The sequence below is a fragment of the Miniopterus natalensis genome, chromosome 16 (assembly GCF_054644295.1).
Source record: "Miniopterus natalensis isolate mMinNat1 chromosome 16, mMinNat1.hap1, whole genome shotgun sequence".
Lineage (NCBI taxonomy): Eukaryota > Metazoa > Chordata > Mammalia > Chiroptera > Miniopteridae > Miniopterus > Miniopterus natalensis.
Window position 1 is genome coordinate 43,468,912 of NC_142096.1, and position 17,430 is coordinate 43,486,341.

General features: G+C 54.0%; 1 protein-coding gene across 1 annotated transcript in view; it reads right to left on the reverse strand.

Moving 5' to 3' along the window:
- Window positions 1–2,482: 2,482 nt before the first annotated feature.
- The window catches only part of ZC3H3 (zinc finger CCCH-type containing 3), a 67,813-nt gene continuing 52,865 nt past the window's right edge, over window positions 2,483–17,430 (reverse strand). Inside the window, 4 exon segments of the mRNA XM_087825530.1 lie at window positions 2,483–3,330; window positions 5,015–5,246; window positions 5,249–5,396; window positions 6,066–6,250. Coding sequence (XP_087681656.1) covers window positions 3,299–3,330; window positions 5,015–5,246; window positions 5,249–5,396; window positions 6,066–6,250 — 597 coding nt within the window. The 3' untranslated portion in view covers window positions 2,483–3,298.

The window sequence follows — 17,430 nt, forward strand, 5'->3', positions numbered from 1 at the left end:
CACATGAGGCTCCATCCTTGAGAGCCACGTGACCTGCTGCATGGGCAGTCCACAGGAGGGAACAGCCCAGCGAGGATGGTGGGATCCAGAGGAGGGGGTGGCCCTTCCCGGGCGAGAAGTGTCTGCGGTACCCCCCTTTAGCCTGGGTTGGGGGGTGACCTGCACCTTCATCCCCAAGGGTTTTCATTGGCTTCCTCTTGGCGAGAGGAGCCCAGAGTGACCAGTAGGCACGTTTGGCTTCCACCCAGGAGCAAGGATGTTGACCGGGCAGAGTCTGAGGATAAGCAGGTCTCCTAATGGGTCACAGGAAGTGAGGGGCAGTGGGCACTGGGCCCAGGAGCACAGGGCAGCCATCAGCCTGGCGTCTCCCACTCCCAGAGTGCCCAGCCCTTCCGAAGCCTTCCATACTGGCCTCCGCTGACTGGCTACTTCTGGGTGATGGCCTACAGCATGGGCAGTGGGTCTTGGTCCCACTCCCTTTACCACCAGGCCTCACTATTTGCAACCCCAAAGCGTTGGCCTTGCTGGAGGAGAGGGTAGAGCGGCTCCCTAGTAAGAGTGGGGCTGTTAGGGCTAACTCTGGAGAGCAGCGGTCATCCTGGGGGGAGAGTGGGAGTCCTGCAGGCATGGTCCAGCTGCCCACAGTGGACACACCTGCCCACCTGACCTGCTAGTGCCCACCTGGCAGCCTGAGGGGCAAGCATGTGTACCCTCACTTACTGAGGAGGGGAGTGCAGAGAGGGTCCACAGCTCCCATCAGGCCAAACCAACAACTGTGTCCCTGTCATTTGTCCGTCCAGGCAGTAAGTAGAATTTATCCCCAGCCCCTCCCATTGTCAAAGCTTCACTCTTTGTAGAGAGCTCAAGAAGGGCATCAAGGGATGCCCGGCTGGTGTTGCTCAGTGGTTGAGCGTCGACCCATGAACCAGGAGATCACAGTTCAATTTCCGATCAGGCCACATGCCCAGGTTGCAGGTTCGATCCTCAGTCAGGGGTGTGCAGGAGGAAGCCGATCAATGACTCGCTTATCGTTGATGTTTCTCTCCCTCTCTCCCTCTCCTGTCCTCTCTCTGAAATCAATAAAAGTATTTTTTAAAAGGGCATCAAGGGGGCCCCTGGAGGAAAAGGCAAGAGGCTGAGGTATCCCAAAGGTTCTACAGCCCCCTTTGTTGGCACTGAGTCAGGACCCATGGCTCCTAATGGGCCAAGCCGCCCTACACTTCTGAGGGCCTGGAGGGGGGCAGCCTGAAGGGGTGGCTGGGTGAGGACACCGGCCTTGCAAACATGTGGCCTTCGGGCCAGGCCAGGGTAAGTGAGCTGTTCACAGGGAGCTTTGTTTCCTGATGGGGTGGGGACCCTGTTTTCCCAGCCGGGTGTAACTCCAGAACCCATCACCCTGCTAAATTAGCTGTAGTGGCGGCCATGGTCACTCACCAGGCCCCAGGGACATCAGCATGGGATCCTGGGCCGTATACCAGTGACAACCACCAAATGACCTAAGACAGCTCCTCTACTTGATTGAGACATGCGGTCAGCCTTGGTTCTCATCGCCTTTGGGGCTGGTGTGAAGACACCCCATCTCACACAGGGCCTGGTGGAGAGAGCTCCTGGGTCCTCTGTGGTCTCATGGGGGTGGGGTGTCTGCCCCACCTGAGCATGGGCTGGGCTGAGGGACCTGAGTTGTTTCTTAAGTACTCACCCAAGGATACTTTTTCCATTGCTTTTCAGAGTATGGAAGGGGAGAGAGAGACATTGATGTGAGACACATTGATTGGTTGCCTCCCACACTCACCCTGACCTGGGGCCAGAGGATCGAGCCTACAACGGAGGTGCATGCCCTTGGCTAGAATTGAACCCGGACACTTTGGTCCAAGGGCCAGCGCTCTAACCACTGAGCAAACCAGCCAGGGCGAACCTGTGTTCTTGAGCTTTGGACAGGGCTGCCCCTTATACCTGGGCCCAGAGGGGCAGGTGGGATGAGTGGCTGCACAGCAACCCCAACTTCAGGCAGAGGGAGGGGTTTCAGGCCAGGGACCCATAGCCTGAGGGTGCTTGGTTAGGCAGAGATACAGGGCGTAGTTGATACAGAGGGAGGCTGCCGGCTCCTGATCACCAGGTAGAACCACCTACCCTCCTCTGCAGGGAACGAGGCAACACCTTGAAAGGCCCTGTGCCCTCTGAGGCTTGGCCTTGGCCTCCCAGAGTCCCTGTCACACCAGACTCTGCCCCTGGCCCCCAAGGTAAGGCCACAACCCTTAGCCAAGCCTCACTGGGTCCCTCTAGAAATGCAGACACCTCCAGCATGGGAGGTGCATGAGCCTGAACACTCTGCCTCCGCTTGCTCTCAGGCTGCCCCGACCTGCCCTGGTCCCTGCCTTGGCCCAGCCACTCTCAAGATGCCTAGGGGACTCCAGAAGATCTTAGCTTGGGGGACCCTGGCCCCAACCTGTTGCATCCATGGCCCCAGGGCTCACTCTGGGCCTCTCCCCACAAATCACATTGGCTTGGCCATGGGGGACAGGCTGCCCCCAACCCTCTAAGCCATCTCAGGGAGGCAGGAACAAGTCAACAATCCTGCCTAGAGGCAGTTGGGGTGAGAGGGTGCACCTTTGCCCTGCCTGGCACTGTTCAGGTCTAGAGACTGGTGGGCAGGCAGGACAGAGCAAACACTACTAGGGAGGGGGCTGTGTAGCTCCCTGTGGTCTGTGGCCAGCCTCTCACCTTCTCCAGGGCATCTCTCAATCTCAGGCCTTCAGGTCCCAGCAGGGGCATCCAGAGGACCTGTGGGCATCGTATGCCTGTGAGCTGGTGGCGTGGTGACAATCAGACAGCTAAGCAGATGTAGGACAGAACCTTTATTGCTGAACTTAAATGGCTGGCAGGGAGGCCTGGCTGGCAGCCCCTTCCCTGGGCAGGAGTCCTAGGTGAGGGCTGGGGGTGCATTGACCACCACTGCCCCATCCACAGCGGGGATGGGCCTGGGGATGAGCTCTGCCTGGTATCCCTAAGAGCAGGAAGTTGGGGGCATGTTCTGGGTGGGAGATTGAAGACCCAAGGGTGGGAGATGAGGGGTGCAGAAGGGCCAGCCAGGCAGGGGCCCAGCTCAAGGGAGAGGGTGAGGCCCTAGGCTCCCACTGGTCAAGGAAGGCTGAGAGACAGGTGGGCAGAGTGATGGCTTTGAGGCCCCCAGAGGTGGCTTGGTGGCAGACGGCCCCTCCTCTGGGGCGGTGGCAGGTGCAGTCTCCTTCCTGTCCAGGGATGAGGGGCTGAGGTAGGTGTGGCCTGGCATCCTGGGCCCTCACAGACGGGGTTTGATATGCAGAAGTTTCCCTGTTCCGAGAAGGGCAGAGGTCAGGCGCCAGGAGCCCCCTGGCAGAAGGAATGCCCCCACCCCACAGCTTCCTGATGGCAAGTTGGTGGCCCAGGCCTGCACAGTGGGGGCACTAGGAATGGGGGACGGCAGCTTAAGACAGGCCACCTTGGGTCCAGATGTCTAGCCGGGCACATGCCTAGCCCGTGGGGTCAAGGAGAGATGGGGAGCAATGGGCTGGGTAGGCCCTTGGCAGTGGATGGGCCCAGGTGGGAGCCATAGCAGTCTGTAGGCTGAGCTAGAACACCAGGTACACGCCCAGAACAAGGCTGCCAGATGCACACCTGGTGGCCACCCAGTGCATTCGAGGGAAAAGCTAGGGTGTGTGCAAGCAGTTGGCTGGGTGGGGCAGGAGACACTAAGGTCCCTGTGCAGGGACACAGGGAGGCAGCTGGTGATCAGGAGCAAGGAGCCAGAGGACCGAGAGTCACGTCCAAGGGGGCTCTCATCCTGTGTGTCCACACTCATGGGGCACCAACGCGTCTCTTCCCATGAAGTCATCTCACAGACCATGTTCCCATGGATCACAGGCGCCTCCGTGCAGCTGCCCATAGGCAGGGCACTATCTACATGCCTCCTGCAAGCCCTCCTCTCCTCCTGGGTGCTCCCTTCAGGGCTGAGGACCCAGCAACCTACTCAGCTAAGCTAAAGCCCAAAAGTCAGGCCCAGTTAGCTGGGGCCCCAGGCCTGTGGCCTCACTAGACTTGAACCCTACTACGTGGCAGCTGGGGCAGATGCAGTCCGGCCTCTTGCCCTGGGGCGCTCCTAGGTCCACCTCTGCTGCCCCCCCAAGTTCCCAGCCCTGTCCAGGCAGTGCAAGGCCTGAGCAGGGAAGGAAGGCTGATAGGGGCCCCCAGGCCAGGGGAGGTCTCTGCAGCCTCCCTGGGCCTTGCCCCTACCTGTCTCCTCTGATTCTGGGGTTGGCTGCCAGGTTCCTGACTTTACAAATTAAGAAAGGTGACTACCTCAGAGGCCCCACCCCAGTGAGCCACACCGAGAGCGCTGGTGCCCTGCTCCTAGGGGGCCGATGGAGGGCCAGGCCCAGCTTCTCGCCTCTGAAGTGGGGGCTGTGATGAGTCGGTGTGGGCCCAGCCCCTCCGTGGCCAGCGTTTAAGCATGCTCAGCGGAGCTGTTAGAGGAGGCTGCGGCAAGCATCTTCCATTAACGTTACGACCGTGAAATATGACAATAAAATGATGGCCGTATGGTCACAAATTTGCAGCCCGCCGAGCTGCGTGGGGTTTATCGTCACTCAAACGCGCGGAGAGCTGTAAAATGTTTACAGAAAGGGTCGTTTGCAGCCATAAAATCCTCTTTTCTCTCCTAAACAAGGCTGAGTGGAGCCATTTACCAAGCCCCAAATGCTCATCGGGGAAAGGGAGCATCTGTTCTCTCCAGGAGTGTGTGCCGATCTTCCAGAACAAATTAACAGAAATGGGTGCTTTCTAATTAAATCAGCCCTCGGCTGGGGTGCCTCTGCTGCGCTTGCACCTCAGTGCCCCACCCCTGTGGTGGCAGGTGCACACCTTGAGCTCTCTCTCCGGAGCCATCCGGCCACCTGGAGATTCTGACTTGGTGGGTCTGAGGTGACCGCTGAAAGACCCTCTGGCATGCTGAACTGGGCTCTGGGGACCCGCTGCCTACCTGAGTCCTTGGTGGAGGGGCTCCTGGGGGTCTGGGCCCTGGGCTGGCCTCCTGGGCTCGGCGAGGACTGCAGGGAGATGAAGGAAGGCAGCTTGGAGAGGCTGCTGGAGCCCATCACCGGAGAGGCAGCCTCCTCCTGAAGAGACAGCTCCTCCCCATCTAAGGAGAGATAGGGGGAGGAGGGAGAGGAGGGGGAGGGGGAAGAGGGGGGGGGAGGGAGAGGAGGAGGGGGGGGGAGGGGGACGGGGCCTTCGATGACAAGGGACAGGCTGAAGCTGCAGCTAACACCCGTGAGGAGGAGAGAGGGGAGGCCTGGCCAGCAGCCACAGAGGTGGGGGAGCTGGGTATCTGCCTGGTGGGGCGCTGGGTAGCCGAGGACTTCCTGCGGGAAAGAAGGGAGAGCAGAAGTGTGAGTAGGCAGCTGCTCCGCAGGGTGGGGGTCTGGAGGCACTGGCCAACCACCTGCAAGATGCCTGTCCCAGTGGCAAGGCTCCCAGCATCTCCCATCCACCCCTTCCTGCCCCAGCAGCCACGAGGCATCACTATCCAGGTTCAGGGTCAGCCCTCAGGGCCCAAGGACAAGCTGGTGACATCGTGGACTGGTGAGCCCTGGCAACACCCTGACCCTGTCCTTGCCTTCCAGAACGTGCCCTCCTTGTCCACACAGGTTCCCACACTCACAGGGCAGGTAAGCACAAAATGGGCCCCTAACCGTAAGCATGGCCCAGGATGGGTCCTGCCCACCCCTGGGGAGTAGGAGAGAGTGGCTGAAAATCCCCCACCTTCCTTAATGGGGCAGGGGCTGGGCAGCACCATACAGGCTGGTCTGGGCCAGGGATGCCCTTGGCTCTGTCTAGCCTGGAACCTGGGATGGGGCACCCCTGTAGGCCACTTGATCCTCAACTTTGGACTGAGGCTTCCTGTTGGGTCTGAAGCCGAAAGAACTGGGTGGGGTGCAGGGGCTCTCCAGAGAGTCCTGAATGTCCCCAGAGTGGGGAGGGCTGCTTCCTGACCACCCAGAGCTCACACACAGCACCCACTCCCCCCTCACCTGGGCCCATGGCTGGCGGAGGCCCTGCTCCTAGGGGGCGCGTTGCTGGGCTCTGGGGCTGGGGGCACAGCTGCCCGGCGGCCGAGGCGCTTCTGGTTGCGGTGGAGCAGCTGGCACTGGGCTCCCCGGGGGCAGGAGCCCCTGCGGGAGAAGTCGGGGCACAGCAGTGTGTGCTTCTTCTTGCACTGGGGGAAGAGGGCGCAGCTGGGTGTGGCCTCCGCACTGGGACAGCTGCCTGCCAGCCCCACCTTCTGTAACATGTGCCCCGAGGAACCCGAGGGGCGAGGGTACCACCCTGCTGGGACTGAGGGCAGGGGCAGGCTGGCCTGGCCTGGGGGTCCTGCCAGGCTGGGTGGGGGTTCCCTGGGTGTTAACCCATCCTCCTGACCACAGCTGTCAGTCCTGTAGGAAGATGGGATGGGGTGGGGGATGGGATGGGTGGGGCTGGGGTTCTGTTCTCCCCCATTCCCTGCAGCTGGCTAAGTGGGCAGGCCCAGAATGTTGTGAGCCTGGACACCCTGACTGCCCCTCATGGTAGACTAGGCGACAGGCGGCCAGGGGCCCAATGGAGAAACAGACCTGGATGAGAACCACTGCAGAGATCCTGCTGAGCCCATCCAGAATCAAACTTAAAACCAGTGGTGCCAGAGCAGCCGCAGTGCTCCGAGGTACATGCCAACACAGTACAGGATAAAAGTGGCCATGGCCAGGGGAGCCCGTCCTCCAGCCCAGAACCTCCCTCCTGGACTCAGTCCTCATGCTCTGAGCAAGATCTGCACACTGGCCCATTATTGTCCCCATACCTGGCCCCCCGGCTGCCACCAAGGGACTAGAAGCCTGTCACATTGGTGCTTGGAAGCAGGCTAGAGCTAATAGGGCCCTGGACCACTGTACCCCACACGAGTTCGTCCCTGTGTGGCCAGACCCATCACTGCCCCAAGCAGAAGGCAGGCTCAGGCTAAGGCTGTCTCTGTCACTCCTTCCCCTTGGAGCCGAAGCCTGCCTGCACGGGGCCTGGCCTGTAACACAGGATCCTAAAACCCAAACATCAGGGCGGGGTGGCTGTGGTACCTGCAACAGGGGGTGAGGCATTCTGGGGAAGGAGGGTGGTTTGGGCAGGTGGAGGGGACAGGAAAGACCTCTGGGTGGGAAGGGCCCAGCACCAGATGAGGGCAGATCCACTACTAGCACACCCTCCAACAGCCAGCCCCCCTGTGGCATGCCATAAAATCCATGTCGCTGTTTTTCCCCCCTTTTAAAGGTGGCTAGTAGAACATTTTAAATCCCACGTGTGGTTCACATCTGGCTGCCCTTCCTACTGGACTGTGCTGGTCTGAACTAACCCTCTGCTCGAGAACAACCAAAAATGTAGGATCGAATGTAAAGAATTTTCTCACATCATCCAGGCGCTACCAGTAAAGTAAAACAGTGACAGCAAATCTTAGAACACACAGACACAAAACAAGTCCCAGATTTCTAAGGCCTGAGAGCTTCCTCTAGACCAAGCACACTGATGAAAGAGCAGAAACCTAACAGAAAACCCCAAAGATCTGGAAATTAAGGTCACTGGTAAATAATTCATGAAAGTTCTACAACATTTAGAACCCACTGAAGAGAGCAGAACAACACTGTGAAATCTGTGGATGCCGCCAGAGCAGCTCGTAGATTAGAAAAGACCAGGTAAAACCCAAACAAAGCCTGCACTTAAGATGGCAGTAATGCACCAATGTTAGCGTCTCAGGTTCGGTAGGCGCGTTTATGTGAGATACTAACAGCATGGAGGCTGGGGGAAGGGTGCACAGGGACTCTGCACTATCTTTGCATTTTTCCGGCAAATCTACAATTACTACAAAGTAGTAAGTCTATTGAACACAGTAACTGATAAGCACTCTGTGCCCCACCCCCAGTAGTGTACAAGCTGACACAGGAGGCAGCAGGGTAGAGGCTGAGGACCCCAGTCCAGGTGCCGGGCTGGGTTCATGCTTTAGGGCATCAAAGGAGTGACAGGAGCTGATTGCAAGAGTGGGGTCCCAAGAGTCTGAAAAGGACAGAGGGCAAGACTCTGGCAAGATGGCCCAGAAAGAAGGCAAGGAGATGCAAGTTAAATACAGACGGAAAAGGTCAAAATGCAACAGAGAACGTGACACCCACAGCTGTACACGAGCACATTGAAACCCTACAAAAAAGAGATCAATTCTGCCCAGTCGGTGTGGCACAGCAGTTGAGCATGGACCTAGGATCCAGGAGATCGCGGTTCGATTCCCAGTCAGGGCACATGCTCGGGTTGTGGGCCCGATCCCCAGTAGGGGGCGTGCAGGAGGCAGCTCATCACTGATGTTTTTCTCTCCCTCTCCCTTCCTCTCTCTGAAATCAATAAAGACATATAAAAAAAAAAAAAAGAGAGAGAGAGAGAGATCAATTCCAAGAAAAATAAGCCAAAACTGACACAATGAGAAAGAGAAGGGACTGTGTCTCCTGGAAGACAGAGCAGATGTGCTCTGCTCTGTTCTTCCACTGGGCAATGCACATATAACACCTATACGGGGATTCTGAAAGGTGGAGAGAAGGCAGACCGCAAGGAACCTGGGGTCTGAGGAGGGACACTGGGGTGGGTCTCAGGACTTCCTTTTGCCTCGTCACCCTGACTTGGAGCTGAAAAAGCTACAACCTGGAGCGTGAACAGGTACAGATAAGGGTCAGTCAAGACAAGAAATGACCTGGCCCAGCCAGACACCTCAGACGCTGTGGTGCCACCCACCCAGGATAGCGAAGGCAAGTGGGAGCCTTGGCCACTGGTATGCCCCCTACCACTAGCCCCCAGGCTAGAGTGGCTCCAGGGGAGACTCAGTGGGAAGTATATCTGGCCACCTCACCCAGGAGTAACAGGGACACCCCTCCTCAGGTGTCAACAGAGGCTTAGTGGGGCGGCAGCTTTGTGCCTCCACTCTCCCCACCCCCTTGTTGGTGTCGTGTCAGAGGAAACCAGCTGAAACAGAAGGTTTAATAAGACCCAGACTCTCATTACATAACAGCCAAAACTTCCAGGTTTCAACAGAAAATGACTCATCATAACAAGAATAAGGAAGACCTCAAACTGGACGGACAATTGGTCAGTGCCCAGGAGGTGCAAATACAGCCTGACAAAGACGTTAAAGCAGAATCATAAATACTCTTCAATGCGCAATTACAAGTAGTCTTGACCTAACAAAAGCACAGAGTCTCAACAAAGAGAATATAATGGAAATTTTAGAACTGAAAAATACAGTAACTGAAATAAAATCTCAGTTTATGGGCGCAATAACAGAATGGAGGGGAGAGAAGAAAGAATTGGTGAAATGGAAGTCAGGATTAGCAAAATTAACCAATCTAAGCAACAGAGGGAAACAGACTTTAAAAAATGAATGGTGGCCCAGCCGGGCGTGGCTCAGTGGTTGAGCATCGACCTAGGATCCAGGAGATCATGGTTCAATTCCTGGTCAGAGCTCGTGCCCAGGTTGTGGGCTAGATCCCCAGTCAGGGGCGTGCAGGAGACAACCAATCAATGGTTCTCTCTCATCATTGATGTTTCTCCCTCTCTCTGCAATCAATAAAAATACATTAAAAGAAACAAAAAATGAATGGTGCCTCCGGGGAACAATAATGATAAGAGCAGAAATCAGTAAAATAAGAGAAAAACAATTGGAGAAAAATCAATGAAACAAAGAGCTGGCTCTCTGAAAAGATTAACACAGGGTGGGGCAAAAGTAGATTTACAGTTGTGAGTCTGCAAAACACAGAGTTTATTCTTATATTACAATTTATTAATTATTGTATTTTCCATATGAACAACTGTAAACCTACTTTTGCCCCACCATGTATTAATAAACCTCTGGCAAAACAGACAAAGAAAAAAGAGAAAAGTCATAAATTTCCAATAGGAAGTGACACAGGGGTCATGACAGACTTTGCAGACGTCGGGGACATACTTGCAGACATTAAGGCATACTTCAACAACTCTACTCACATACATTTAACAACTTAGATTAAATGGGCCAGCTCCTCTAATACACAGTCCACCAAAACTGACTCAAGAAGAAACAGAGAACCTGATTAGACCTATGTACAGTAAGGAGGCTGAATCAGTATCAAAAACCTCTGAACAAAGAAAGGCCTGCCACCAGATGGTGAATTCCACTGCACATGTAAAGAGTTAAACACCCATTCTGCTCAAATTCTCCAAAACTCTGAAGAGGAGGTGGTTCTTCCTAACTCTGAACAGCCAAAGCAATCTGTGAAGCTAGACTTACCTTGATACCAAAACCAGATAAAGATACTATAAGAAAAAGAAATTACAGATTAACATTCCTTGTGCCAACAGATGCAAAAATCCTCAACAAAATACTAGAAAACTGAACTGAGCAGCATTTTAGAAGGATTATATATCATGACCAATTCAGAATTACTCTCAGAATGCAAGGATGGTTCAACATCCAAAAAACCAATCAATATAACTGTGATTCAATGTGGTCAATAAGATAGATTGACCACCTTAATAAAGTGAAGGGGGAAAGAACACATAATCATCTCAATTGAGGCAAAATGATTTGACAAGATTCAACACCTTTTTATGATAAAAACACCAAATAAACTAGACACCTGTAGAAAGGGAACATCTTCAACATGATAAAGACCATCTAGGATAAGCTTCATGCTCAGTGGTAGAAGACTGGAAGCTTTTTCTCTAAGGTGATGAACCAGACAATGGTGCCCCCTTTTGCCACTTTTATTTAACACAGTACTGGACATTCTCGCAGAGCAACTAGGCAAAAATAGGTTAAAAAAATAAAGTAACAGGCTTCCAAATAAAAAGGGAAAAAATTACCTGTTAGCAGATGAAGAATCCACAAAAAAATTGTTAGTGCCACCCAGCCGGGCATGGCCCAGCAGTTCAGCATTGACCTATGATCCAGGAGATTGCGGTTTAAGTCCCGGTCAGGGCACATGCCCTGGTTGCAGGTTCAATCCCCAGTTGGGGCAGTGCAGGAGGTAGCCGATCAATGACTCTCTTATCGTTGATGTTTCTATCTCTCTTTCTCCCTTCCTCTCTCCGAAATCAATAAAGATATATTTAAAATAAAAAATGTTAGTGCCAATAAATAAATTCAGAAAATAGCCGAAGAACTCCGGGCCCTCCCTGCAAGGAGCCAGCAGTGCGTGGGTCTAGGGATTGGGACTGGCTGCTTACAGGCCAGGTCGGGAGGACCAGGGGCCTCCTGGGGGCTGATTGCCCAACAAAGGATCCCTGGGGTGCCTGTCCTGGAAGCCCTCCAAGGCCCTGGATCTAGCCCCCCAAGTGCTCTGCACCCGGCATTCTGGGGCTCTCCAGATGGCCCTGCTGTGGTTGGCTTGGAAGCCCCTTACTCAGCCACGGGTCTGCGTTCTAGGTGTAGCCAGGAGCCGCCAAGTCCCACAGTCCCTAGCAGCCTGGCGTCCCCTCCCACAACCCTGTCGGGGCTGCAGCTCAGCCTCTGCCCACCTTGTTGGAGCTCCTTGACTCCGTTCCCCAGGGTCTTGACTCCCCACCACCCGGGCAGGCAGTCCCCTGGGGCCCTCATGGGCTTCTCCCCACACCCAGGCTCCAGTCCCTCCCAGGGGTCCCTACTAGGCCTCCCTTACAGGGATTGGATTCCTTTGCTGCTGCCTTATCTGCAGCCGGGGATGATGGGTGGGGGTGACCCTGGAATCCGGTGGCTTCAGTCTCTCCCAGAGGTCCCTACGGGCTCCTTTAGTGCTCCTGATCTGACCCCCAGACCCTGCCCCCTAGAGACCCCTGCTCCCAGGACTCAGGCCCCATCTCTGCCAGCCCCGATGTAGGGGTGGGGGTTGGGGGGTGACTGGTGTTCCAGTGACTCCAGGCCTGCGGGTATCAAGGCTCCTGGACAGCATGGGGGCTTTGTGGTTGCTGTCAAGCAAGAGTGGGTGAGGGCCTGTGAGCCAGCGAGAAGGGTCCCATGAGGAGCTGGGAAAGACGCAAAAGGAGAGTCTACCAAATGGTTCCAAAGCACCTGTCACTGGCTACGTGTGCTTCCTGAATGAGTGGTGTGAGCACATTCGCATGTGTCACCTGGACCTGCCCTTTCCTGAAATCACTAAGATGTTGGGTGCGGAGTGGAGCAAACTGCAGCCCACAGAGAAGCAATGGTATCTGGACAAGGCCATACGGGAGATGCAGCAGTAGTACATGAAGGAGCTGTGGGCACACCAGCAGTGAAGAGAGCATGAGCACCCGGAGCAGGAGGTGGCACCGCAGGAGTGGCAGACACTGGCGCTGCAACAACTCCAGACTGCACAGAGCCATTGAGTGCAACCCCACCCAACATGAGAAGCTCATCCTCAAGGAGATCCTGGCCCAGGTCACCCGTGAGCACCTATGAAGGTGTTAGCCCTGTGGGGATCCAGAGAAGACCAAGCTCTGGTCGTGGCCCCTATCCCGTGGAGGAGGGATGGGGGTCCACCCTTTGGGGCCAGGCCTGAATCTGCACCTTGGGAGCTCCAGCCCCCTAAAATTATTCTACACCATGCCCTAGCTTTCAACCTCCCCAGCACCCCAAATCCAGAAAAGTCACCTGCCATGCACAACACACATAGAACCCTATGGCCTCACAGGGCATGTCATACTACAAGGATGTGGGAACACCACCCATGGACAGCATAACCCAGGACACAAGGGGACCAAGAGCAGCTCTCAACACTGGTGGTAGGGAGGGTGCCAAAGGCTACAGTGGCTCTCCAGGATCTGCCCCAGGACACAGGGCAGTGAAAACCAACACTTGACACATTGGGAGGGACTCCTCGAAGGTGTTGACCGCAAGTGTCCCAAACAAGCAGATATGCTGCAGTACATGCTCTCATGCTTAGGCGAGGGCCTTCTGCCTGTGGCCCTTGAATTTCTGCACCCCAGAATGGGGGAACTGGTACTGATGCCCCTGCCCTCATTCAGCTAAGGGATCCTCATGAAGGTGGCCCCTTTGCCACTGCTTAATCTGGACTTTTGTTTTATTTTAATTTTTTAAAATACGTCTTTATTGATTTCGAAGAGAGGAAGGGAGAGGGAGAGAGTGTGACAGAAACATCAATGATAAGAGTCATTGATAGGCTGCCTCCTGCATGCCCCCTACTGGGGATCAAGCTAGAAGCCCAGGCATGTGCCCTGACCTCCCGGGAATCAAACCTCGATCTTCTGGATCATAGATCGATACTCAACCGCTGAGCCACACTGGCTGGGCTTAATATGGACTTCTAAATTTAAAAAAATAAAGTGCAATCTGAATTTTTAAAAATTAACTCAGCAAAATTCCAGGATATAAAATCAACACACAAAGACAATTACATTATTATACACTTGCAATGAACAACCTAAAAAGGAAATTTTAAAACTTTCACTTATAATACTTAGGAATAAACTTAACCAAGGAGGCAAAAGACTTGTACACTGAAAACTACAAAACATTGCTGAGAGAAATTAAAGAAGATCTACATAAATGGGACACGCCTTGCTTGTGGATCGGAAGACCTGCTGCTGTAAGATGCCACCCGTAGTGACCTACAGATTCAGTGCAACCCCAGCAAAATCCCAAACGTCTTCTTTTATTTTTACCTTTTTCAGAGAAATGAAAAACCCATCCAAAAAAATTCATAGGGAATCTCAAGGATCCCTGAATAGTCCAAACAATCTTGAGAAAAAGAACCAAGTTTGAAGGACTGACATTTTGTGACTTCTGAACTTATTATAAAGCTGTAGTAATAAACACTGGCATAAGGACAGACACAAAGGCCAATGGAATAGAACAGAGAACCCAGAAATAAGCCCCCACATACATGGTCAATAGACTCTCGGCAAGGGTGCCATGACCAGTCAGTGGGGGAAGAACAGCCTTTTCAGCAAACAGTGCTGGACAACTGGACATCCATGTGCAAGAGAATGAGGCTGGGCCCACAGCTAACACCACAGACACAAATTAACTCAAAATGGATCAAAGACGTAAACTTTAGGGCTAAAACTACAAAACTCTCACAAGGAAAAACAAGGGGAAAGTTTCATGACATTGAATTTGACAAAAATGTATTGGATATGATGCCAAAAGCACAGGAGGCAAAAGCAACAATAGACAAACTGTGCATCTCAGGATGACATCGAGAGAGTGACAAAACAGCTCACTGAACAGGAGAAAATATTCTGACATCATGTCTCTGATAAGATGTTAATTTCTAGAATATGCTAATTTCCAATTCAAAAATGGGCAAAGGACTTGAATAGACATTTCTCCAAAGAGGACACACTAATGACCAATAAGCACATGCAAAGATGCTCAGCATGGCTAGTCCTCAGGGAAATGCAAATCGAAGCCTCAACAGAGCCTCCACTAGGATGCTGTTTAAAAAAGGTAAGGTAACAAAGCACCAGCGAGGATGTGCAGAGCCGCGGCCTGTACACTGCTGCGGAGATGTCAATGGTACAATCACTACAGAGAGCAGGTGGCAGGTCCTAAAAAGCTAAACGTAGAATCACCACACACTCCAGCAATTCCACGGTGAGGTATCTGTCCGAGAGCCAAAACCTATGTCCATACAGAGACTTGTACACAAATGTTCACAGCAGGACAATTCAAAACAGCGACAAACTGGAAACCTGATGCCCATCCACTGATGAAAGGACAGACTGTGGTCTCTCTGCCAAGGAGTACTGTTCAGCCATAAAAAGGAATGCAGTCCTGAGACCACAACACAGTGACCCCCCCCCAAAAACCTGCTAAATCAGAGAAGCTAGACACAAAAGTCTATGTGTCGTAGAATCGAACACACGAACTGCCCTGAAAAGACAATTCACAGACACAGCAGGCAGACCGGTGTTGCAGGCCAGGCTGGGGCAGAGATGGAGTGGTAGAAATGTTCTAAAGCGATCATGGTGACAGTTGCACAACTTTCTAAGTCTACCAAGACCACTGCGTCGTGCACTGGATAAATCAGACAGTATGTAAATTGCACCTCAAAAAAGGAGCTTTTAAAAAATTGGCATCATGAATCAGAGAGAAAAGAATCAATAGTTCATATACAGTTTGGGCGAAGGGCTCACTATGTGAGAAAGCTACATGCAGCCCTAGACTGGATGACAGCTAACAGCAGCAGATGCCATGCCTTCTCCTCACCCCAGCACCTGCGCAAAGGCTGCCGACCCCCACGTGGCAGGTTCTGCCATGCCCCAGTCTAAGTAAAAGGAAACTGAGGCCCAGAGGGGCTCATGGCTCCACATGGCTCCACATAGCAGGGGCAGGTGGGACTGGGGCCTGGGCCCACCTCAGAGCCCACCTCACGCCTGCCTCCACTCGGCCTGCAAAGCCACATGAGAAAAGATGAGGAGGGTCCCTGTGGCCTTGGGTGGGGGTAGATCCTGGAACAAAGACTCACAGGGTGAAAATGGAAGAACTCTGCCCCCAAAATTAGTAAGGATTTTGACCTAAGGGTAAAATTACCAGGTGGTGACAGAAGGGAAATGCTGTCTGTGATCCCAAAAGCAGAGAATGACATCCAGAGGACACAAGAGCTTCTGCAAGGGGACAGGCCAGCCGCAGAGAGGAGGACATCCCTAGCAGCTTAGCTCACTGCTGGGAGCCTCCTGTAGGCAGCATGGGGAAATAAGGAAGTCCAGGGAGGACGGAATGAGGACAAGGCTGGGCTGCAGTTGCAGTGGGAGTGCCAGTGTCACCTCAGGGTTTCTGTGCTGAGGTGGCCATGGGATTCATTCACATATAGAGCTGGATATGTGCCAGCTCTGTGCACTGGGAGGGCAGTGAGCACCGGACCCCCAGACTGAGGGTTTTAAACACAAGGAAAGGAGCCAGGCCCAAGGGGGAGCGGCTAATGCAGGGCTGGAGGGTGCAGGGCTGGAGCGGGAGAGCCAGGTGAACTTGCAGCGCCCTGCAGTTCCCCAAAAGCAAGGCGGGGCCGCATGCGCTTTAGAGTAGACAGGGACAGTAATGGACTGTAACCCATGGAGTCCACACTGATGCAAACCCATAACCCAGGAGGCAGAGGGCAGGGAGGCTGAGCTTCTTCCCTTAGTGCCACCAGGAAGCAAAGGAGAGATGATGGCAGGGCATGCACGGAGGACAGGTGAGCAGCTGCAAGAGCGGTGGGAGAGGTGGGCTTTTCGGAGTCTCTCCCCTAACACACGACACACGCATTAAGCAGAAAGGAGACACATGGGGCAGCTCGGCTAACACCACATCAAGTGATCAAGGGGAGCCCACGGCGTCGGCAGGGAGAAAGCACCCTCATTGTGACGCCAGTTATCAGACCCTAGTGGTCAGAGTCCCAACAGTCCAGAGAGCTGGAGGGCTGGGGAAGGAGCGGAGATTTCCTCCCAGCCTAAATTTTTCACAAGAAAAGGGAGATGCACCTCTTAACAAGCTGCTGCCTCAGGAAGCAAGGTTAACAATCCCACTTGATTCAGGGGGATATTATAAACTCTCTGGGGCCCATTCGAGGACTTGTACTCCAGGCGCGAGGTGCCCACGCAGCACTTTTTATATTATTTAGAGAATCAAGTTAACCCTCCCAGGCCCGGGCTACCACCGCCCACCGCTGCGGCCTGCTCAGCGCTTTCCCATATATAGTTATGAGCCGCTATCCATCATGTGGCGGCCACGCAGTGCCCACACACCAAAAGGGGCTCAGTAAGCACTTCCACTAACAGAAGCACAACTTAAATATAGCTTTGATATTTCATTTAAATTGGAATGTTTTACAATAATCATCCACATCCTCCGTGGGGGTCCTGCCCAACCCCCTGACCTGGGCCCAGGAGTCCTTCCAGGTGTCTTGTCCACTCTGGTCAGGTCCCTAGGTCTCAGCCTAGTGGCAGGAAGGGGCCAACTCTGCACTGACATGTGATCCCTTGGCCAGTGCCCAGCCCTGTGCCCAGCACCTGCAGTTGAGTACCTGTGGCCTCCACTTCCCTGGGAGCCCCCAACTCAGACAGTAGGTTCCTGAGGCAGGGTGGTCAGTCACAAGTGTTGAGGACAGGGTGCCAGCAGACCCCTGGGCAGGTGAGTAGACTGACTCTCAGGGTGCCAGGAACTGAAGAGACATGTCGAGGTCCCGAGACCAGGGCCATTTGTTCACGTAGCCCTCCACCCACAGGCCCATGTGGGAACAGGAAGAGGCAATAGGACATCATCACAGAGAGGGAGCCAGCCTGCTCAGCTGTGAAGAACCCTACACGTCAGCCCTCACACTGACAGGCGAGACGAAAGGCGGCAACTGCAGCACCTTGAGTGCCTTCACCACCCGGTTCCCTCGCTCCCAGCACCACCTCGGGGTTGCAGGC